The 23,583-nt window shown below is 44.0% G+C and overlaps 1 protein-coding gene and 1 long non-coding RNA gene across 3 annotated transcripts; one reads left to right on the plus strand and one right to left on the minus strand.

Annotated features, from left to right (window-relative positions):
* Positions 1 to 2,266: 2,266 nt before the first annotated feature.
* On the minus strand, positions 2,267 to 5,444 carry pou3f3a (POU class 3 homeobox 3a). The gene has a single exon (XM_055877636.1). It carries the CDS (start codon positions 4,629 to 4,631, stop codon positions 3,339 to 3,341), a length of 1,293 nt encoding a protein of 430 aa, XP_055733611.1. The 5' UTR covers positions 4,632 to 5,444; the 3' UTR covers positions 2,267 to 3,338.
* A 321-nt stretch (positions 5,445 to 5,765) lies between these two features.
* LOC129820728 (uncharacterized) lies at positions 5,766 to 17,032 on the plus strand. Of its 2 annotated transcripts, none has more exons than XR_008754230.1 (3): positions 5,766 to 5,959; positions 6,398 to 6,557; positions 15,350 to 16,902. It is a non-coding gene; the product is annotated as an uncharacterized LOC129820728 (long non-coding RNA). The 2 variants fall into 2 exon arrangements; XR_008754229.1 differs by lacking the exon at positions 15,350 to 16,902 and adding an exon at positions 16,909 to 17,032 and having other exon boundaries at positions 5,774 to 5,959.
* Positions 17,033 to 23,583: the final 6,551 nt, after the last annotated feature.

The raw sequence follows: 23,583 nt of genomic DNA on the forward strand, positions 1-23,583 counted from the left end.
CATGTGAAGATGCTGGAGGAAAGAGGTACAAAAGTATCTATATCCACAGTAAAACGAGTCTTATATCGACATAACCTGAAAGGCCACTCAGCAAGGAAGAAGCACCTGCTCCAAAACCTCCATAAAAAAGTCCGGACTACGGTTTGCAACTGCACATGGGGACAAAGATTGTACTTTTTGGAGAAATGTCCTCTGTTCTGATGAAACAAAAATAGAACTGTTTGGCCATAATGACCATTGTTATGTTTGGAGGTTAAAGGGAGAGGCTTGCAAGCTGAATAACACCATCCCAACCGTGAAGCACGTGGGTGGCAGTATCATGTTGTGGGGGTGCTTTGCTGCAGGGGGGACTGGTGCACTTCACAAAATAGATGGCATAATGAGGTACGAAAAATATGTGGATATATTGAAGCAACATCTCAAGACATCAGTCAGGAAGTTAAAGCTTGGTCGCAAATGGGTCTTCCAAATGGACAATGACCCCCAAGCATACTTCCAAAGTTGTGGCAAAATGGCTTAAGGGCAACAAAGTCAAGGTATTGGAGTGGCCATCACAATGCCCTAACCTCAATCCTATAGAAGATTTGTGGGCAGAACTGAAAAAGCGTTTGCGAGCAAAGAGGCCTACAAACCTTACTCAGTTACACCAGCTCTGTCAGGAGGAATGGTCCAAAATTCACCCAACTTATTGTGGGAAGCTTGTGGAAGGCTACCTGAAACGTTTGACCCAAGTTAAACAATTTAAAGGCAATGCTACCAAATACTAATTGAGTGTATGTAAACTTCTGAACGACCCTTTTTTTAACACTTTTTTTGGTTACTACATTATTCCATATGTGTTATTTCATCATTTTGATTTCTTCACTATTATTCTACAATGTCGAAAATAGTAAAAATAAAGAAAAACTCTGGAATGAGTAGGTGTGTCCAAACTTTTGACTAGTACTGTATATCTATAATCTCTAAATTATGTTTATGCAAATTGCTATTCTATTCATTTTTTTTGTTCTGTTCTAGAATATTTTGTTCTATTCTGGAATAGGCCTAGGCCTATTATTTTTGTGTAGCCTAAAATAAGCACTTTTCCATGTCTCATGACAGCGTGTAAACCTACTAAAATAAGTAGGCCTATTATAAACGTCTAACATGTCAGTTTAATTCAATGAGGAAGATAGTGAAGTGCATGCTTTTTACCCAGGTTAGAATTGAGCGGCTCAGCAACTTTGGGGCGGCAGGTAGCCTAGTGGTTAGCGTGTTGAACTTGTAACCGAAAGGTTGCAAGATTGAATCACCGAACTGACAAGGTAAAAAGCTGTCGTTCTGCCCCTGAAAAAAGCAGTTAGCCCACTGTTCCTAGGCCGTCATTGAAAATAAGAATGTGTTTTTAACTGACTTGTCTAATTAAATAAAGGTTAAAAAAAAATATCCACTGTGGTATGCCAGATCATCCGCGAAATGTGAATCTTTCACAGGTGGATGGCGCGTTTTGTCCCACGCCAAGAAACAAGTTTAACTTCTCAAAACTAGTCCAAATCGTATATTTACAGAGATCCCAAACAGTCCACGGGCACCATAGCTAGCATGATTGTTAATTCAATAGGCCTGTAACAGCCTATAGGCATAGCAATGTGACCAAAAGCAATTAGGCCTGGTTTGTCCTATACCTCAAGATTTTTCAGGCCGCTATTCGGATGTTTCTTTACACAACCGACAGGACAAATAAAGACAACAGACAATTTGGCTTATTGTTTTTTTTTTTCCGTTTTGGTCAGCAAAAACTATAGGCGAATGAATAGGCCTAGTCATTAAACACAAAACAGATCAACAACTTCGAATAGCCTAATAAAAAACGAACGCATCATTAGTTCTAGTTCTAAGAAAAAATGTACACAAAAAAATCAAATGTAGACTGCATTTACAGTACATTGCATTAAAAGAACATATCCTGAAAAACAGGAATACACTAACATAATTTCACGAGGCTATTAGACCAAAACACACTCCAAAGTTTGTCTTTTTTCATAAATGTCCTTTTGCGCTCCCCTGCGTGTATATCCTATAGTGGATTAATTCAATCAAGTTTAACTTTTTTAGGTTGGTGTGTTGGGTGGCAAGTTTTCTCTCACATCTGAAGGTCAGGATTGAGCAGCATCGCCCGCTCTACAAGACAGGGTCTCGATTAGGCCTTTGTCGAATGTTTTGCACATCAGATCTACAAAGTTGGCCTATAGTACTTTTGGTGTGCTGACATTGAAAACACAAATGGTATCCGTTATGACAAATTTATTGTTCTCAATAATCCTTCATGAAATAACCACTTCAAATATATTAGGCTACTGTCAAAATCATCACATAGAAGTATACAAGGCTATAACAAACAACAATGACGTCAGCTTTTGGGAATTCGCGCTCCTTTGAACATAACATGTAGGCATAGGCCAATCATCACTGAAATAACAGTCTAATCATAACAAACTTGAATAAAACTGTTAAGTCATCAATACCACATAATGCAAAGTTGAGGGTAAATAAAGTATTGCTCATTATAGTACATGAATTATATGGTAGCATTAGAACAGAAAGTCAGCATGGTGAAAAAGATTCAGATTCTTAAAAATATTCTATCATAACTTGTTTGTAAAAACAAAACAAAAGCATATAAGACTAATGCTTGGGAATGTAATGTGACCCCCTTCAACTGCAGAAGGGAACATTTCCAATAACATTAAGTGCTGCAAAAAAAGTGTCGTTGATTTTGTTTGTTCTAAAATAGGCCCACACAATATGAAATATTACAAAATAAGAAGGGCGATCATTGGGAGATGTTAAAGCGTATCATTGTTTTTCACATGGGGCCAAAGATGGGGCAGAGAACTGAAACAATAATTTTGGTGAAAGCAGGGCAAGTTCCAAATAAAATAAAAGGGAAAGATATAGTTTGTGAAACACACACACACACAACACACACACACACACACACACACACACACACACACACACACACACACACACACACACACACACACACACACACACACACACACACACACACACACACACACACTTTATTGGAATATATAGCAGGCTAAAAACTGATTAAGATTGTCCATTCGACAATGTGTTGCCTAATATCGCACGTTTTAATTTCTAACTTTCCTAAGAGAAAATACACCGTTCGTCAGGATGGAGTAATGTGGATGGGTAATATTTTTGTTTTGTTTCATTGTTTCATGTAGGCCTAAACGTAACTGTTCCCGCTTGGCACACATGTAAAATATAATTTATCTTGCTAGTATTCATCCCAAAGAAATATTATTGTTCGGTGTTTTGTTTATTTCTCACGTATCGCTGAACATTCGCTTGCAGTCCATGGAAGGTGACGGTGTGCCTGCGCTCATGTTGTCGACCTGGGAGTACTCGTCCTCCGGGCTGTGTGGCAGCCCCGGCGGCGTCATCCTCTTCTCCTTCTGCCTGCGGTTGCAGAACCAGACCCGGACCACCTCCTTCTCCAGCTGTAAACTGTCAGCCAGAGAGGTGATCTCCTGCGCTGCTGGTTTAGGGCTTTTGAGAAAGTGGCTCTCCAAAGCTCCTTTGACGCTCACCTCGATGGACGTGCGCTTTTTCCTCTTCCTGCCCTGCGCCGCGATCTTATCGATGCTGGTGGGGCTACCGGTGGTCGAGTCGGCTTCCTCCAGCCATTTGTTGAGCAGCGGCTTCAGCTTGCACATGTTCTTGAAGCTCAACTGCAGGGCCTCGAACCTGCATATCGTGGTCTGTGAGAAGACGTTTCCGTACAGGGTGCCCAGCGCCAATCCCACGTCCGCTTGTGTAAAGCCCAGTTTGATCCGGCGCTGTTTGAACTGTTTGGCGAAGTGCTCCAGGTCGTCCGAGGTTGGCGTATCCTCGTCGGACTGAGCGTCATGGCTCACCCCGACGTGGTGCTGCGGATGATGTGGATGCTGGTGGTGGTGGTGATGGTGGTGGCTGCCGTGGTCGAGATCAGGGGATTCCCCCCTCACCATCCCCAGGTGCATTAGGCTTCTACTACCCGGTGAGCTGAGCATCCCGTTAACCGTGAATCCCCCGGTCTGGGAGTACATCAGCGACTGTTGCTGCTGCTGTCCTTCGGAGATGCTGGAGATGCTGGAGATGTGAGGGGATGAGGTGCCTCCCCAGGCTCCTGGGTGTGCCTGGTGGGAGCCCAGATGCGAAGACCTATGGTGTAGAGCGGAGCCCGAGTGCAGGTCCTCTCTGCCGGAGTTTCTCTTCACGTCCTGCAGCTGCGGGCTGCCTGTCATTCCCACCGGGCCGGGGGACCAGGGAGAACCGGCTTCGGCAGCTGCCACTGCGGCTGCTGCAGCGGCGGCGTGAGGCAGGGATGTCACCCACTGGTGGGCATGGCTTAACATGTGTCCCCCGTTGCTCGTCGCAATAGCGCCCTGCATGAAGTCACTCTGCACCATCTTCACCGAGGAGTCCCCTCTGTATCCGCCCGCCACCGAGGTGACAGCAGTGCTCCCCGGCTGCATGTCACCGACCCCCCGGTCTGAGTGCACGATGGAGCCGGTGGACAGGATCCTATTGCTGGCCAGGTATGGACTGGAGGTGGCTGTTGCCATTCCCCAAACCATAAAGCCTGTGATTGATCTCCCTCTTCCCTCGTTGGATCAATTTACCTTCTCAAACAGAGTGCTCTAATCCAAGATTTTTTTTAAAAAATGTTGAGAAAGCGTGTTGAATGTTATACTATGCCATAAAATGGAGATACAAAAATTCAACTAATCCATCAAAAGATTAACAAAAATGCAAATGAAAGTTGATGTTTTGTTTATCTATTAGTAGGCCTATGAAAATGTATTCACTTTCCATCAGATTAAAGGCAGCGATTGGTGAATAGAAAATTATCTTTATGCATTCCGTAGGATTTTTTTTTTTTTAAATAAATTATTTAAAATATGAAAAGTTTTGGTTTTCTGCTGGACGTATAGATTCAGTAAACTCCCACAAAAGGACGCTCTCTTCTAGGATCCTTGTCGAGGGAGGCTGGTCGGAAAAAGACCATTCATAAACACTCTTCTCCGCTTCTGCTCTTCGAATCTGAAGTGTTGGAAGCTACAAATTTCCAAATGATACAACGGTCTACATAAATGATTGTATCTATTTTCTTCCTTCACTCTTTTTCTCCTTCCATCTGACACTTCTACCAGTTCCTCTCTGGGAGCGAGTGTTTACTCTGTGCCATGCGTGCGCACGCCTTTCTCATCTTCCCCCAATTACCAGCGGAAGTGGAGAGCAGGACTCCTGCTGATTGGACGATACACATAGAGGGATTGACACGTCTTGGTTCCCTTTTCTGAAAAAAAATACAGATTCATTGCTTAGATGATAATGTAGGGTAATATACAATATTGACATTGCAATTAGGCTATCATAGCGTACCCTACATTATTATTAATATTTAACGGTATATTTACCTAATGATATTAGTATTGTAGCATTCATAACACAATAACAAAATTGTAATTAGCCTAATCAAGAAACAATCAAATTATATGACCCCAATATCATGGGGATTGAAGAGAAACTCTCCATTCTAACGGAGAGAGAGAAGCCCCATGCAAACAAGGCCAAATTTAGCAGTCCATTGGGGATTGGAGGGGAACACTGACTCTTGCCATTCTCGCCAGTCAGGGATGCGGAGGGGGCTGTGTCAAGGGTATAAGGTCGGCTCTGGATACACACCCAGGGGTTCTGTACGCCACTTGCATCTTAATGCCCTCTCCTTTTTGTACTGAAGCAGGACCCACTGGGCGTGACGCACGGGCGAGTGCGGGTGAGGGTGCAATATGTACATTTACACAGGATCGAGGTTAGCAAGCATGTAGAGTCCTTTAGTTTTTTCCATCTCCGGGAGAAGTGTTATTTTAATAGGATGTTTCCAGAGTGCGTGCGAGTGACGGTAAGCTCAATTATAACCTTTCCAATATTTCTAGCCACAAGATTTTCCCAGTCTTAGAAACCGAAACTCTCAACACAGGGAGCTTTCTTTAAATTGAAAGAAGAGAAATTGCACCCAACCAGGTGCAGGCTAATACATTTGCAGTTTTCCTTCCCGGAACATTTCTCTTGGATCTGATTCAAAAATGTTGGGGGAGGAGAAAGAAAAAGTTAACATTTGTGTGTAGCCTTCATAGGCTATAAGGATACAGAAAAAAAGGTTCCTTATAGACCCAAAAGGGTTCTTTTTCAGAACTCTAGAGGTTCTTCACTGAACCCAAATGGTTCCATATAGAACCCTGCATGGTGCCATACGGGGCCAACGGTAGAGGAATGTTTTGAGAATGTGAACACAGCAGCCCCCCATTTGTCAGATCAATTCCGCCCATTTTTTTTCTAGCGCCCGTCCCGGCCGCCTTTCATCCACAGGTCCAACTTCTGCCACAGGTCCAAATCTTTTGCTGCTGGGCTACCTACTGCCAGTACAGTCTGGGTTGTTGCCTGACTGGTTCCAGAGAAGAAAAAAGAGCAACAATATGAGTTAATCTTCAGAAATATACGTGAGTTCATCTTCAAAAAATGAAGACAAAGCGCTATGCAGACATATAGCCTAATTATTATGATGTAGGAAAACAACTTGCATGCAGTTGTTGTCAGCCATAGCCGAAAAAGAAATCCTCTGTCTCTGATAGTTCGGAGTTACTGCCAGTCTGAGTAAAACATAGATGGTGTGTTAAAAGTCATGTAATGATTAACTAGGCTATTGAATCACCAAGATGTATTATAAATGTATACAGTAGACTACTTCCTCTCAGTCAGCAACAGCCTTCTAATGGCTTCATGAAACATAGTCCCCTTAATTGACTCCACAGTTTTACTGAAATAAAATTAACAATTAGCTAATTGTCAATGTCAGGTTGGGTCTGTAGCTCTATTTGGCATATCCCATAATAACAAATAATGTTCATTTGAAAGGGTTGGCTGGTTAAATTGGCAAATTAAAGTTGCCTATCTTTTTCTGTTCAGCTAGCTAGGCAAGTTAACAAACAAGCTCAAATTCTAAAAACACAAGCCTAAATAAGTTCAGGAGCAGACATTGAATATCCCTTTGAGCATGGTGCAGTTAGTAATTATACTTTGAATGGTGTATCAATACACCCAGTCACAGGCACCCTTCATACGATACAGGCACCCTTCATAACTCAGTTGCCGCTCAGGGATTTCACCATGAGGCCAATGGTGATTTTAAAATGGTTACAGAGTTTAATGGCTGTGATAGGAGAAAACTGAGGATGCATCAACAACATCGTAGTTACTCCACAATACTAACATAAATGACAGAGTGAAAATAAGGAAGCCTGTACAGAATAAAAATAGTTATTCCAAAACATGCATACTGTTTGCAATAAGGCACTAAAATAATAATGCAAAAAATGTGACAAAGATATTAACTTTTTGTCCTGAATACAAAGCGTTATGTTTGGGGCAAATCCAACACAACACATCCCTGAGTATCACTCCTCATATTTTCTAGTATGGTGGTGGCTGCATCATGTTATGGGTATGCTTGTCATCAGCAAGGACTAGGGAGTTTTTTAGGATAAAATGAAATGCAATGGAGCTTAGCACAAGAAAAATCCTAGAGGAAAACTTGGTTCAGTCTACTCTCCAACAGACTCTGGGAGACAAATTCACCACTCAACAGGAATATTACCCAAAACACAAGGCCAAATATACACTGTTGCTTACCAAGATGACATTGAATGTTCCTGAGTGGCCTAGTTACAGTTTTGACTTAAATCGGATTGAAAATGTATGGCAAGACTTGAAAATGGCTCTCTAGCAATGATCAACAACCAACTTGACAGAGCTGAAATATTTTTTTTTGTAAGAATAATCTGCAAATATTGTAAAATCCAGGTGTGCAAAGCTCTTAGAGACTTACCCAGAAAGACTCATAGCTGTAATCGTTGCCAAAGGTGATTATAACATGTAGCCTATTGACTCAGGCGGTTTAATACTTATATAATCAAGATATATTAATGTTTTATTTAAAATAAAATTTTGGAATTTTTCTTCCACTTTGACATTACAGAGTATTTTGTGTAGATAGTAAAAAAACACAAAATTCAATCCATTTTAATCCCACTTTGTAACACAACAAAATGTGGAAGTCACAGGGTGTGAATACTTTCTGAAGGCACTGAGAGAACCCTTTCTCCTCGAAAGAACCAAAGGGTTCTATATAGAACCCCAAATAACCCATTTTTCTAAGAGTATACCCTTGCATGCCAGAGCTTTGCATAAGTTCGATTTGTGCACTCAAGTTAGGCCTTAAACTTGAAAAAAAGTGCCACCTGTTCTATTGTATTGTATTGTATTGTATTCTATTCTATTAATTTACTGTTAAATTGTATTCCAGGACAAACTGTCAGAATTATGGTGCATGTAGGCTAAACGGAATCCAATGCACAATACAACCGAGCACTTTTCCCCCTTCTCCTATTCAAATCACCATGGTAACCGGGTAGGGGTGTTTAGTATGTCTTCCCATCAATGGGGCGAGCTGCCCTCCCTACGCGAGGGCATTCAGTTTTAACCCACGAGAAACGCAGCAGTATCAGAATAGGAACCCACAGGCGACACGAGAATTCAATGCATGGAAGAAGACAAAAATATAAGTATTTAGTCATCAATGTTAGTTTTCAATCGAGAGTTATTCAATGGATATGGATTGCACAACATCCTCATAACCCAGGATGGGGTCCTTATAGACTAGACCTAGGCCTACATGTGGCGGCGGAATGTTCGGTATTCCGATGAATCAAATTACATGGCAGGTATGCTTTTTATGTATATATATATATATATATAAAAAATAAAATAAAAAGTATGATAATGATAATAATAAACATAATAAATGAACGAACAATTTCAACATGAAGGTGTAGGCTATTTCAACCCTATAAAAACGACATCAAACCGACAGACTAATGTAATAATAAAATAACAGTTAAGCAAATATCAATAATGATGAATACAATAACAATAACGATTTGTACTAATATTATTAATAATAAGAACAATTGTTTATGTATTAGGCTGCAACAAAAACGGTTATATTTACTGTTAGCTTATGTAATATTAGAATTTAATAGTTACAGCTATATATATATATATATATATATATATAGAGAGAGAGAGAGAGAGAGAGAGAGAGAGAGAGAGCGAGGGAGAGAGAGATAGTGTTTATTGCGTGTTTATAGCTAGTATAGAACTACGACAAAGTTTTTTTGTCGTTATATAGTGTCCTGCTGGATCAATACATTTTGTCATCTAATGTTTTTCCCTCCCCTCACGAAAAGTGTATTATTGCTACTATTAGGCCGTCATCACAAACAGGAAGGCATTCCATGGTAAAAGTCAATCATCCAAGCGAAATAGTCCGGATATCATTACGTTGTTTATCTAATTACCGACGAGCAAACGGGCACATTTTACTACACTTAAGGAACGCGTAATTTACTCCGCTCACCTCATTCACACATCACTTTAGCTTATCGTGGTTTATGCATTCATAAACAGCCCTCAGAAGCACGGGGATCATTTATTTAATGTTACCATAACTTCCACCGGTACACTCTTAGAAAAAAATGCTATCTGGAACCTTAAAAGGTTCTTCGGCTGTCCACTAAGGAGAACCCAAGTAGAACCATTTTTTTTGGAACCCAAAAGGGCTATTCAAAGAGTTCTCCTACTATGGGGACAGCCGAATAACCATTTTGAAAACCTTTTTTCTAAGGTTGTAGATATGCTTTGTCCTAATGTATAGTAGCATCCTTACGAAAAACCACATTCATTTAAAATGTCATCACATGTTAAGTCTTCCAAACGCACATGTTTTCATGTGATCACATGTCATGTGAAGTTAATGTGATAACAGATGACGTGTACAAACGGCTATCTGGAACTCATCTTAGAGTTCTGCTTCTGAGGCCTCATCCGCTATGTAGGCCTACCTAATGCTTGTAGATGTAGACCTACTTAATGCTTGTAGATGTAGGCCTACCTAATGCTTGTAGATGTAGACCTACTTAATGCTTGTAGATGTAGGCCTACCTAATGCTTGTAGATGTAGGCCTACCTAATGCTTGTAGACGTAGGCCTACCTAATGCTTGTAGATGTAGACCTACTTAATGCTTGTAGATGTAGGCCTACCTAATGCTTGTAGATGTAGACCTACTTAATGCTTGTAGATGTAGGCCTACCTAATGCTTGTAGATGTAGGCCTACTTAAGGCTTGTAGATGTAGACCTACTTAATGCTTGTAGATGTAGGCCTACCTAATGCTTGTAGATGTAGACCTACTTAATGCTTGTAGATGTAGGCCTACTTAATGCTTGTAGATGTAGGCCTACTTAATGCTTGTAGATGTAGACCTACTTAATGCTTGTAGATGTAGACCAACTTAATGCTTGTAGACGTAGGCCTACTTAATGCTTGTAGATGTAGACCTACTTAATGCTTGTAGACGTAGGCCTACTTACATTTACATTACATTTAAGTCATTTAGCAGACGCTCTTATCCAGAGCGACTTACAAATTGGAAAGTTCATACATATTTATCCTGGTCCCCCCGTGGGAATTGAACCCACAACCCTGGCGTTGCAAGCGCCATGCTCTACCAACTGAGCCACACGGGACTTAGCATACTTAATGCTTGTAGCTTGTAGCTTACTTAATGCTTGTAGATGTAGGCCTACTTAATGCTTGTAGATGTAGACCTACTTAATGCTTGTAGATGTAGGCCTACTTAATGCTTGTAGATGTAGACCAACTTAATGCTTGTAGACGTAGGCCTACTTAATGCTTGTAGAGGTGGCCTACCTAATGCTTGTAGATGTAGGCCTACTTAATGCTTGTAGATGTAGGCCTACTTAATGCTTGTAGACGTAGGCCTACTTAATGCTTGTAGAGGTGGCCTACCTAATGCTTGTAGATGTAGGACTACTTAATGCTTGTAGATGTAGGCCTACTTAATGCTTGTAGATGTAGGCCTACTTAATGCTTGTAGACGTAGGCCTACTTAATGCTTGTAGATGTAGGCCTACCTAATGCTTGTAGATGTAGGCCTACTTAATGCTTGTAGACGTAGGCCTACTTAATGCTTGTAGACGTAGGCCTACTTAATGCTTGTAGAGGTGGCCTACCTAATGCTTGTAGATGTAGGCCTACTTAATGCTTGTAGACGTAGGCCTACTTAATGCTTGTAGACGTAGGCCTACTTAATGCTTGTAGACGTAGGCCTACTTAATGCTTGTAGAGGTGGCCTACCTAATGCTTGTAGATGTAGGCCTACTTAATGCTTGTAGATATAGGCCTACTTAATGCTTGTAGAGGTGGCCTACCTAATGCTTGTAGATGTAGGCCTACTTAATGCTTGTAGATGTAGGCCTACTTAATGCTTGTAGACGTAGGCCTACTTAATGCTTGTAGAGGTGGCCTACCTAATGCTTGTAGGTGTAGCCCTACTTAATGCTTGTAGACGTAGGCCTACTTAATGCTTGTAGATATAGGCCTACTTAATGTTTGTAGATGTAGGCCTACTTAATGCTTGTAGATGTAGGCCTACTTAATGCTTGTAGATGTAGGCCTACTTAATGCTTGTACATGTAGGCCTACTTAATGCTTGTACATGTAGGCCTACTTAAGGCTTGTAGATGTATGCCTACTTAATGCTTGTAGATGTAGACCTACTTAATGCTTGTAGATGTAGGCCTACTTAATGCTTGTAGATGTAGGCCTACTTAATGCTTGTAGATGTAGACCTACTTAATGCTTGTAGGTGTAGCCCTACTTAATGCTTGTAGATGTAGGCCTACTTAATGCTTGTAGACGTAGGCCTACTTAATGCTTGTAGAGGTGGCCTACCTAATGCTTGTAGATGTAGGACTACTTAATGCTTGTAGATGTAGGCCTACTTAATGCTTGTAGATGTAGGCCTACTTAATGCTTGTAGACGTAGGCCTACTTAATGCTTGTAGATGTAGGCCTACCTAATGCTTGTAGATGTAGGCCTACTTAATGCTTGTAGACGTAGGCCTACTTAATGCTTGTAGACGTAGGCCTACTTAATGCTTGTAGAGGTGGCCTACCTAATGCTTGTAGATGTAGGCCTACTTAATGCTTGTAGACGTAGGCCTACTTAATGCTTGTAGACGTAGGCCTACTTAATGCTTGTAGACGTAGGCCTACTTAATGCTTGTAGAGGTGGCCTACCTAATGCTTGTAGATGTAGGCCTACTTAATGCTTGTAGATATAGGCCTACTTAATGCTTGTAGAGGTGGCCTACCTAATGCTTGTAGATGTAGGCCTATTTAATGCTTGTAGATGTAGGCCTACTTAATGCTTGTAGACGTAGGCCTACTTAATGCTTGTAGAGGTGGCCTACCTAATGCTTGTAGGTGTAGCCCTACTTAATGCTTGTAGACGTAGGCCTACTTAATGCTTGTAGATATAGGCCTACTTAATGTTTGTAGATGTAGGCCTACTTAATGCTTGTAGATGTAGGCCTACTTAATGCTTGTAGATGTAGGCCTACTTAATGCTTGTACATGTAGGCCTACTTAATGCTTGTACATGTAGGCCTACTTAAGGCTTGTAGATGTATGCCTACTTAATGCTTGTAGATGTAGACCTACTTAATGCTTGTAGATGTAGGCCTACTTAATGCTTGTAGATGTAGGCCTACTTAATGCTTGTAGATGTAGACCTACTTAATGCTTGTAGGTGTAGCCCTACTTAATGCTTGTAGATGTATGCCTACTTAATGCTTGTAGATGTAGACCTACTTAATGCTTGTAGATGTAGGCCTACTTAAGGCTTGTAGATGTAGACCTACTTAATGCTTGTAGGTGTAGCCCTACTTAATGCTTGTAGATGTATGCCTACTTAATGCTTGTAGATGTATGCCTACTTAATGCTTGTAGATGTAGGCCTACTTAATGCTTGTAGATGTAGACCTACTTAATGCTTGTAGATGTAGACCTACTTAATGCTTGTAGATGTATGCCTACTTAATGCTTGTAGATGTAGACCTACTTAATGCTTGTAGATGTATGCCTACTTAATGCTTGTAGATGTAGACCTACTTAATGCTTGTAGATGTAGACCTACTTAATGCTTGTAGATGTAGGCCTACTTAATGCTTGTAGATGTAGACCTACTTAATGCTTGTAGGTGTAGGCCTACTTAATGCTTGTAGCTGTAGGCCTACTTAAGGCTTGTAGATGTAGGCCTACTTAATGCTTGTTTGTAGATGTTCTGACGCTACATGCTGTCTGGCAAGAACAGTCCAGGACTTTTATTCATCTTCATCACCACCACACATAATTAACACACACATGCAGAATCTTTGGTTACAATAGGAATGGACTTTTTTATTAGATGTATGCACAATCTTCCAGGCCAAAACTTTCCTCTTCCTCGGACTAAAACACTCTGACATGGGGTGGGAGGGGTCCGAGTCCAGATGTGCATATGGGCACGCTGATTGGCTGAAGCCAAAGGGCTTTGATGGACAGCTGAGATGGTGAAATATCACGCTATCGGGACTGTGGGGGAACTAAGGCGATTGTGATGGAAGGTGAGGTCACAGAGTTTCTTAACCCAGAGACGCCACATCGCGATTCTCTTGCGCTAGCGAAGCAGCCCCTACAGACCAGACCGGGATTTTAAAAATCAATGAGAGAAGTGAAAACACTTCCTTCGCTGTTCATTTTCTCGAAAGCTAAAGGCAAAACCTAGATCCGAGACAATGTCTAAAGTGGATCTGACAGCATTTTAGCAACATGAAATCGAATGAAAATCTGTTGATAATGTGTTTTTAACTTGCTAAAGAAATAGCTATTCTATTAGCCACGTTTTGACTGACTTGTGATCTTTGCCTTCGCTAGTTTGATTGTATTGACATTCCCTTAGTTACAGTAGGCTGTTTTTGTCCAAAATATTGAGTCATTGAAACTGAAACATCACACCCAACCTCCTGAAAGTGACAAACTGACACGTTTTAATTTTCGTCAAAAACAACTTTATATCGACGGAGGGCCTTTGATTTGACGGCCTGCACATGCGCAGTTCGGCGCGAGACAACCGTTAGACCCGATGACGTGTTTCTGGTCATGAGTTTAGCCAGCCAACGTCGCAATGAGTGCAAGTGTAATCAGGGATTTCTATTGGAGAAGTAATTTCTGCCTATCTTCATACTGTACTGTCTTTGGTTAGGTAGAGAGGAGGTTTCAAACGACATGTAAAAGCAACAAGCGACAACATGAAAGCACAAATGTGAAAACGTGATCACGTGAAGGTTTCCAAAAAAATCTGGTGTTTTTTCTGTAAGAGATGCAACATACATAATCATGGTACATCATAATGGCTATTGACAAAACAGAATAATAATAGTGATGACCTTTGTTAAATGATTTAAACCTGCTAATTACCACTAGTTAGATTGATATCTGTCTTGCCTTTCAGGATTACACAATGTAGCCATGATGTGAACACCACCCACACACTCTATAACAGCCTTTGGTACCCCTCTCCTCACACATATTCAGGGCCAGGAGTTTTCTCTCATCAGGAGACCTAAAGCCTATAACCAGGGTCCAGAGTCCTCCCTGACCAGGAGACCTATAGCCTATAACCAGGGTCCAGAGTCCTCCCTGAGCAGGAGACCTATAGCCTATAACCAGGGTCCAGAGTCCTCCCTGACCAGGATACCTATAGCCTATAACCAGGGTCCAGAGTCCTCCCTGAGCAGGAGACCTATAACCAGGGTCCAGAGTCCTCCCTGACCAGGATACCTATAGCCTATAACCAGGGTCCAGAGTCCTCCCTGACCAGGAGACATATAGCCTATAACCAGGGTCCAGAGTCCTCCCTGACCAGGAGACCTATAACCAGGGTCCAGAGTCCTCTCTGACCAGGAGACCTATAGCCTATAACCAGGCTGTGGTCAGGAGAACCAACTCTATGCATATTGCTGTGTGTGTGCTCAGGGAGCAGAGCAGTAATGTTTCTCATGTGTTGTGTTGACGCAGCAGGGAACAGGCCAGGGTCGACTGTTTGATATTCATGAAGGAAGCTGAAGAGTCCTTATGATGCACATATTTTAGCCCTCTCTCCCTCTGTTCTCTCTCTCTTTCTACTCTCATTCTCTTCTCTCTTTTGCTCTCTCACTCTCTTTGCTCCCTCTCTCTCTCTTACTCTGGCTCTTTCTGTCTTTTCCATTTCCCCTCTCTCCCTCTTTTCTCTCATTTGCTCTTTCTCTCCCTGTCTATCTCTGTACTCAGGGCTGCAGAGAAGAGGTGCACTATAAACTCCCGTCCATGAGGGCAGCAGGATTGTCCCAGATCCCATGCTCCATCCAACCTTTTCTTTCACTCTCTCTCACTTTCCAGGTCCTGTCTTCCCTGGTTTGGTCTTTCACTGTCTGCACTCCCTCCCTCTCCCTCTCTGTTTCTGTCTCCAATCTGCACAGTGGCTAGGCTACTCTAGCTGCAGGCTATTTTCTTTGGTGGACTTTAGAAATATGCAAATGCAGCAGTTGACAACTGCAGAGAGAAGAAGAAAAGAGAAACAACTCTGCATCTATGTTCCTTGAGCTGTCAGCTCTCAAAGACATATCATTTACTTGTTCCTTTCTCTGTACATCCCTCTATCAAAGGAGTGGTGCAAGACTTACCGATAGAAGAAGTGAGAGGGAGAGAAAAGATCAGGCTCAAAGGATAGAAGGAAATTATATGTCAATCGTCCTCCATTGCTCAGTTGGTTATTTCTACTCTCCCTCCTTTTCTCCCTCTCCCTCTCCCTCTCCCTCTCCCTCTCCCTCTCTCTCTCAATGCCCCTCACACACACACTATTGTAAATCCTAAGAGACTGCAGGATTCTCTTTCTCTCTCTCTCTCTCTCTCTCTCTCTCTCTCTCTCTCTCTCTCTCTCTCTCTCTCTCTCTCTCTCTCTCTCTCTCTCTCTTGCTCTCTCGCTCTCTCGCTCTCTCTCGCTCTCTCGCTCTCTCTCTCTCTCTCAATGCCCCCCCACACACTATTGTAAATCCTAAGAGACTGCAGTCCCTTTCAGAGGCTTGGTTGGTTTTCTCTATTAGTGCGACCTCCTTGGCTGGACGGGGATGGCCCCTACTCTTTGTCCCCTTGTTAGAGCAAACCTTTAGAGAGGTGTCTGTGTGTGTTGAGAGAAAAATAAAAGTCTCTCTCTTTCCCACAGAGCTCTTCTACCCTTACAAGCGGCCCCTCATGACGTAATGTTTGTGGAGATCATCAGCTCGTTCATACACACAGTTTTAGTGTACATAGACAGTGATGTCACAGTGATGTCACAGAGTAGTCAAAGTTGGGGGTAAGGAAAGGGGTGTGTTCAATCCAATGGCTATATACATTAATGGATAAAGACATCGATCACATGACACCATTCATTCCTATGTGAAGACTCAATAGCGCATTGAAGCCAAATGAAGTCAGTTAAGATGTAATCTCATGGAGACATAACATGCTCAGTTTGAGTGCTGCCCCCTCTCATTGACTAACTCAAATTGAAGGCCGACCAGGGTACTGCAGGCTGCCATTAGCAACTAAATTAACCTTATTTGTGTTAGATGAAAAACATATTGGTTCAAGGACATACATCTGGTGTATTAGAAGCAATTATTGGTACTATGATAGTCTTAAAATGTTTATATTTTAATGAAGATTGACAGTTTTCCATTTTTTCCATGCCTTGAACCACTGTGGCTTCAATGAGAGGTGTATGATCAGTGTATTCAGTCTCTCTCTCTCTGTCTCTCTGTCTCTCTGTCTCTCTCTCTCTCTTCCTCTGTCTCTCTTTTTCCAAATAGATAGCCTTTCAAGAAGGAAGAGTGAAGAAGAGAAGGATGAGGAGGAAGAGGAGGGGAAAGAAGAGGGTGAAAGAACTAGATTGAAACGTTTCTGTTTTTAAATAAATAGAGAACTATCACTCTCCTCCTCCTCCTCCTGTTCTGATTGGAAGTGTGTTCGACCTTCATCTCTCTCTGAGCCAGAGACAACCCTCACAGCAGGAGAAGCCTTCTACCCACAACCCCCTGCTGCGTGTTTCTACCACAGACAGAGGGAGGCACAGAGAGCGAGAGGGAGGGTGATAGAGGGGGGGGGGGGGGGTGCAGGAGGGAGAGGATGAAAGGGAGAGAGAGAATGAGAGAGAATGAGGGAAGAGAACATAGCCCTACGGTGATTATAACAACAGGAGTTATAGTGAAGCTTGGTTGTTTGTGCTGTGTCATTATAATTGATGTGCTATATATAGGCAACCTCTTCTATATTGTCAATAGTTAATCTAGAAAGAGCTCAAAAAGACGTCTGAGGCCTCAAGTGTGTCCTCAAGGAGGAACATTTGGGAATCCCTCGGAATACAGCACTTTAATGTGATCTAATTAGGGAAGGAGGGAAGGAGAGACAGGAGAGTCAGGAGAAGAGGGAACCCCATCCGATTTACAGCCCTGATTGGAACACAGTCAATTACCACCTCCTGCTGTGGCCCAAATGATCAAGCCCAAAGGACAGATGCACTGGTTAAACGTTGTTGTGGGGTGGCCCATTATGTGTGGACGGCGGTGGCTAATGTGTGAAAATGACATTCATTAATTCCACCACATAATTTTCACAAGGTTAAGGGGGGCTGTGAGGTATAACGAGACCGCATTTATAGTGTGCGTGTGTGTGTGTGTGTGTGTGTGTGTGTGTGTGTGTGTGTGTGTGTGTGTGTGTGTGTGTGTGTGTGTGTGTGTGTGTGTGTGAGAATGTGTGCGTGTCACTCCTGATGGCAGAATATCAGTCTGATACTTCACAGATATACTGGGAACAGGTGCACGCCCTCCTATCTTATTTAGAAATGCAGTATATAAGAAACAAAGTGAAGCAGAGGACAAGAAGAACAACTGGACCGAGACATAAGGAAAACATTTGGACTCAGATATGGCCAGTGTAGAGGAGATTGGAAGAGAACTAGGCTCCTGGTTTCATGTGAAAATATGTTGTATTGCAATGCTGGATAAGGAGAACAAATGCTAGATAAGGAGAACAAATGCTAGATAAGGAGAACAAATGCTGGATAAGGAGAGCAAATGCTGGATAAGGAGAACAAATGCTGGATAAAGAGAACAAATGCTGGATAAGGAGAACAAATGCTGGATAAGGAGAACAAATGCTGGATAAGGAGAACAAATGCTGGATAAGGAGAACAAATGCTGGATAAGGAGAACAAATGCTGGATAAGGAGAACAAATGCTGGATAAAGAGAACAAATGCTGGATAAGGAGAACAAATGCAACAGAGGCAAATAGAAGGGAAGAAAGTCGTTCATTTCTTTCTATCCTCTGAGCTTGATCTTTTCTCTTCCCCTCACTCTGTCTTTCGCTCTCTCATCCCCTTTCTCTCTCTCTCCCTCCATCTCTTCTCCCTGCCCTGACTCTAACTCTCTCTGCCACAAACACACATCACTGCCACCCAACCTCTACAAAATAAGACTGAAAAACGACCAGGGAAAAAATGGGTCAGGAAGAATCTCCGGTTCTCCAGGCAGTATGGACAACCGTCCCCCTGTACCCAAGCTCCGAAGCTGGCCAAGTCAAACAGCTTGGAGTCCCTGAGGACCAGGCTGCTCAAACAGACTCAGACCATGGCCCAGAGCTCTGTGAATGGGGAGAGTTTTCCCTACAGTTCCCCTCTGGGCCACCTGGTTATAGAGACCCTCTGTAGTTAAGGAGCTTTTCCTGGTGCGTTCACTAGGATTAGGAATATTTATCAAATGAAGATATTAACTTCAACTGGTGATAGCAGTATTTGTTTTATTTTTGGGGGCTACACTGCTTAGCCTCAGTAACGTGGAAACCAACATTTTCCTATTCTTACACTCTTAGCAAAAAAAGTGCTATCTAGAACCTAAAAGAGTTCTCCGGGTGTCCCCATAGGAGAACCCTTTGAAGAACTCTTGTTGGTTCCAGGTAGAACCCTTTTGGTTCCAAGTAAACTCTCACTGTCAACTGCGTTTATTTAAGCAAACTTAACATGTGTAAATATTTGTATGAACATAACAAGATTCAACAACTGAGACATAAACTGAACAAGTTCCACAGACATGTCACTAACAGAAATGGAGAAATGTGTCCCTCAACAAAGAGGGGGTCAAAATCAAAAGTAACAGTCAGTATCTGGTGTGGCCACCATCTGCATTAAGTACTGCAGTGCATCTCCTCCTCATGGACTGTACCAGATTTGCAAGTTCTTGCTGTGAGATGTTACCCCACTCTTCCACCAAGGCACCTGCAAGTTCCTGGACATTTCTGGAGGGAATGGCCCTAGCCCTCACCCTCCGATCCAACAGGTCCAAGACGTGCTCAATGGGATTGAGATACGGGCTCTTCGCTGGCCATGGCAGAACACTGACATTCCTGTCTTGCAGGAAATCATGCACAGAACGAGCAGTATGGCTGGTGGCATTGTCATACTGGAGGGTCATGTCAGGATGAGCCTGCAGGAAGGGTACCACATGAGGGAGGAGGATGTCTTCCCTGTAATGCACAGCGTTGAGATGTGGGTTTCATGTAGAGCCCATCCCACAGAGGGTTCTACATGGAACCCAACATGGTTCTACCTGGAACCAAAATGTTTTTTTTACCTGTAACCAGACAGGGTTCTTTTATGGGGAGTGGTAGCTTGGTGGTTGAGAGCATTGGGCCAGTATCCGAAAGGTTGCTGGTTTGAATTCCTGAGCCAACTAGGTGAAAAATCTGTCTGTGCCATTGAGCAAGGCACTTAACGAGATGAAGATATGAGCGAGATGAAGATATGAGAGAATCTGCACCAAAACAACTCAGCTCCCACTGGGCACAGACGTCAATTCAACGTCTATTCATTTTGTTGAAATGACGTGGAAACAACGTTGACTCAACCAGTGAGTGTGCCCAGTGGGCTCTCTCTCCATCCACATCACTTTTCCTCTTTCCCTTTCTAGCCCTATCTCTTTTTAGCATTGTCTCTTGTACAGTATCTCTATGTACCAGATGATATCTAAGATTCTACGGCATCATTGGGATGTTTCCCATAAGAGGAGAACGCAGAAGGGACAGAGGAGTGACTCGAGGCAGCAGTTTCACTGAGAGGGACCATACAGACTCATTCCACCACAGAATGGGGAGCTGATTGAGTGCTATTGTCCACTCGGCTCTCATTCCAGACACAATGCTCTCCACAGCTTCAATGGGACCCCCGCTAAACCAATTAAAGTGATCTGTCCCACTCAACCTGCATATCTCCCCCTGTTGGAGCTTTGAGTGGTACACACCTCTTTGACACACAGAGCTGGACTCCCACAACCAAAGTGACACACACACACACACACACACACACACACACACACACACACACACACACACACACACACACACACACACACACACACACACACACACACACACACACACACACACACACACACACACACACACACACACACACACACACACACACATACATACACTGTTCTAGCTCCTAGCTGAGTGGTATGAGCTGCTTCGACACAGCAGTCCCATTCATATAGCTTCTGAGAGTGAAGGAGCTGATGGGTGCGATTCAAGTCTTTGCTTTGTGCCATTGTTCCACATAGGGTACCCTTTACTTGTAATGCAGTCTCCCACTCCTTACTGCAATCATGCAACATCTCCATTCTATCAGCCTCACACACACACACACACACACACACACACACAGACACACAGACACACAGACACACAGACACAGACACAGACACAGACACAGACACACAGACACAGACACAGACACAGACACAGACACAGACACAGACACAGACACACACACACACACACACGCTGAGATGGGTTTAGATCACATACTTCAGCAGGATCTCAGCAGCCCCTAGATGTATGATATCACAGCGTCATCAGAGTGATGCAACATAACCTCATAAAACAGTTGACCTCTTGTCTGTCCTCTTTGACCCTCTGTATGCCCTCTGAACCAGGTCTACAGAAACAATAGACCTGACATACCCAATGACTGTATATGGACCTACTCCATACAGTCAGACAGGCTGGCCTCCCCTTACAGCTAACTCAACACAGTCAGGCAGGCTGGCCTCCTCTTACAGCTAACTCAACACAGTCAGGCAGGCTGGCCTCCCCTTACAGCTAACTCAACACAGTCAGACAGGCTGGCCTCCCCTTACAGCTAACTCAACACAGTCAGACAGGCTGGCCTCCCCTTACAGCTAAATCAACACAGTCAGACAGGCTGGCCTCCCCTTACAGCTAACTCAACACAGTCAGACAGGCTGGCCTCCCCTTACAGCTAACTCAACACAGTCAGACAGGCTGGCCTCCCCTTACAGCTAACTCAACACAGTCAGACAGGCTGGCCTCCCCTTACAGCTAACTCAACACAGTCAGACAGGCTGGCCTCCCCTTACAGCTAACTCAACACAGTCAGACAGGCTGGCCTCCCCTTACAGCTAACTCAACACAGTCAGACAGGCTGGCCTCCTCTTACAGCTAACTCAACACAGTCAGACAGGCTGGCCTCCCCTTACAGCTAACTCAACACAGTCAGACAGGCTGGCCTCCCTTTACAGCTAACTCAACACAGTCAGGCAGGCTGGCCTCCCTTTACAGCTAACTCAACACAGTCAGACAGGCTGGCCCCCCCCTTACAGCTAACTCAACACAGTCAGGCAGGCTGGCCTCCCCTTACAGCTAACTCAACACAGTCAGGCAGGCTGGCCTCCCCTTACAGCTAACTCAACACAGTCAGGCAGGCTGGCCTCCCCTTACAGCTAACTCAACACAGTCAGGCAGGCTGGCCTCCCCTTACAGCTAACTCAATACAGTCAGGCAGGCTGGCCTCCCCTTACAGCTAACTCAACACAGTCAGGCAGGCTGGCCTCCCCTTACAGCTAACTCAACACAGTCAGGCAGGCTGGCCTCCCCTTACAGCTAACTCAACACAGTCAGGCAGGCTGGCCTCCCCTTACAGCTAACTCAACACAGTCAGGCAGGCTGGCCTCCCCTTACAGCTAACTCAACACAGTCAGACAGGCTGGCCTCCCCTTACAGCTGACTCAACACAGTCAGGCAGGCTGGCCTCCTCTTACAGCTAACTCAACACAGTCAGGCAGGCTGGCCTCCCCTTACAGCTAACTCAACACAGTCAGGCAGGCTGGCCTCCCCTTACAGCTAACTTAACACAGTCAGGCAGGCTGGCCTCCCCTTCAGCTAACTCAACACAGTCATGCAGGCTGGCCTCCCCTTACAGCTAACTCAACACAGTCAGACAGGCTGGCCTCCCCTTACAGCTAACTCAACACAGTCAGACAGGCTGGCCTCCCCTTACAGCTAACTCAACACAGTCAGACAGGCTGGCCTCCCCTTACAGCTAACTCAACACAGTCATGTAGGCTGGCCTCCCCTTACAGCTAACTCAACACAGTCAGACAGGCTGGCCTCCCCTTACAGCTAACTCAACACAGTCAGACAGGCTGGCCTCCCCTTACAGCTAACTCAACACAGTCAGGCAGGCTGGCCTCCCCTTACAGCTAACTCAATACAGTCAGGCAGGCTGGCCTCCCCTTACAGCTAACTCAACACAGTCAGACAGGCTGGCCTCCCCTTACAGCTAACTCAACACAGTCAGACAGGCTGGCCTCCCCTTACAGCTAACTCAACACAGTCAGACAGGCTGGCCTCCCCTTACAGCTAACTCAACACAGTCAGACAGGCTGGCCTCCCCTTACAGCTAACTCAATACAGTCAGGCAGGCTGGCCTCCCCTTACAGCTAACTCAACACAGTCAGACAGGCTGGCCTCCCCTTACAGCTAACTCAACACAGTCAGACAGGCTGGCCTCCCCTTACAGCTAACTCAACACAGTCAGACAGGCTGGCCTCCCCTTACAGCTAACTCAACACAGTCAGACAGGCTGGCCTCCCCTTACAGCTAACTCAACACAGTCAGACAGGCTGGCCTCCCCTTACAGCTAACTCAACACAGTCAGACAGGCTGGCCTCCCCTTACAGCTAACTCAACACAGTCAGACAGGCTGGCCTCCCCTTACAGCTAACTCAACACAGTCAGACAGGCTGGCCTCCCCTTACAGCTAACTCAACACAGTCAGACAGGCTGGCCTCCCCTTACAGCTAACTCAACACAGTCAGACAGGCTGGCCTCCCCTTACAGCTAACTCAACACAGTCAGACAGGCTGGCCTCCTCTTACAGCTAACTCAACACAGTCAGACAGGCTGGCCTCCCCTTACAGCTAACTCAACACAGTCAGACAGGCTGGCCTCCCTTTACAGCTAACTCAACACAGTCAGGCAGGCTGGCCTCCCTTTACAGCTAACTCAACACAGTCAGACAGGCTGGCCCCCCCTTACAGCTAACTCAACACAGTCAGGCAGGCTGGCCTCCCCTTACAGCTAACTCAACACAGTCAGGCAGGCTGGCCTCCCCTTACAGCTAACTCAACA

This window comes from Salvelinus fontinalis, chromosome 23 (genome assembly GCF_029448725.1).
Source record: "Salvelinus fontinalis isolate EN_2023a chromosome 23, ASM2944872v1, whole genome shotgun sequence".
In the NCBI taxonomy this organism is placed as follows: domain Eukaryota; kingdom Metazoa; phylum Chordata; class Actinopteri; order Salmoniformes; family Salmonidae; genus Salvelinus; species Salvelinus fontinalis.

Bases quoted from the DNA above. Each gene is read 5' to 3' on its own strand.
- pou3f3a (XM_055877636.1), bottom strand. From the start codon at position 4,631: ATGGTTTGGGGAATGGCAACAGCCACCTCCAGTCCATACCTGGCCAGC.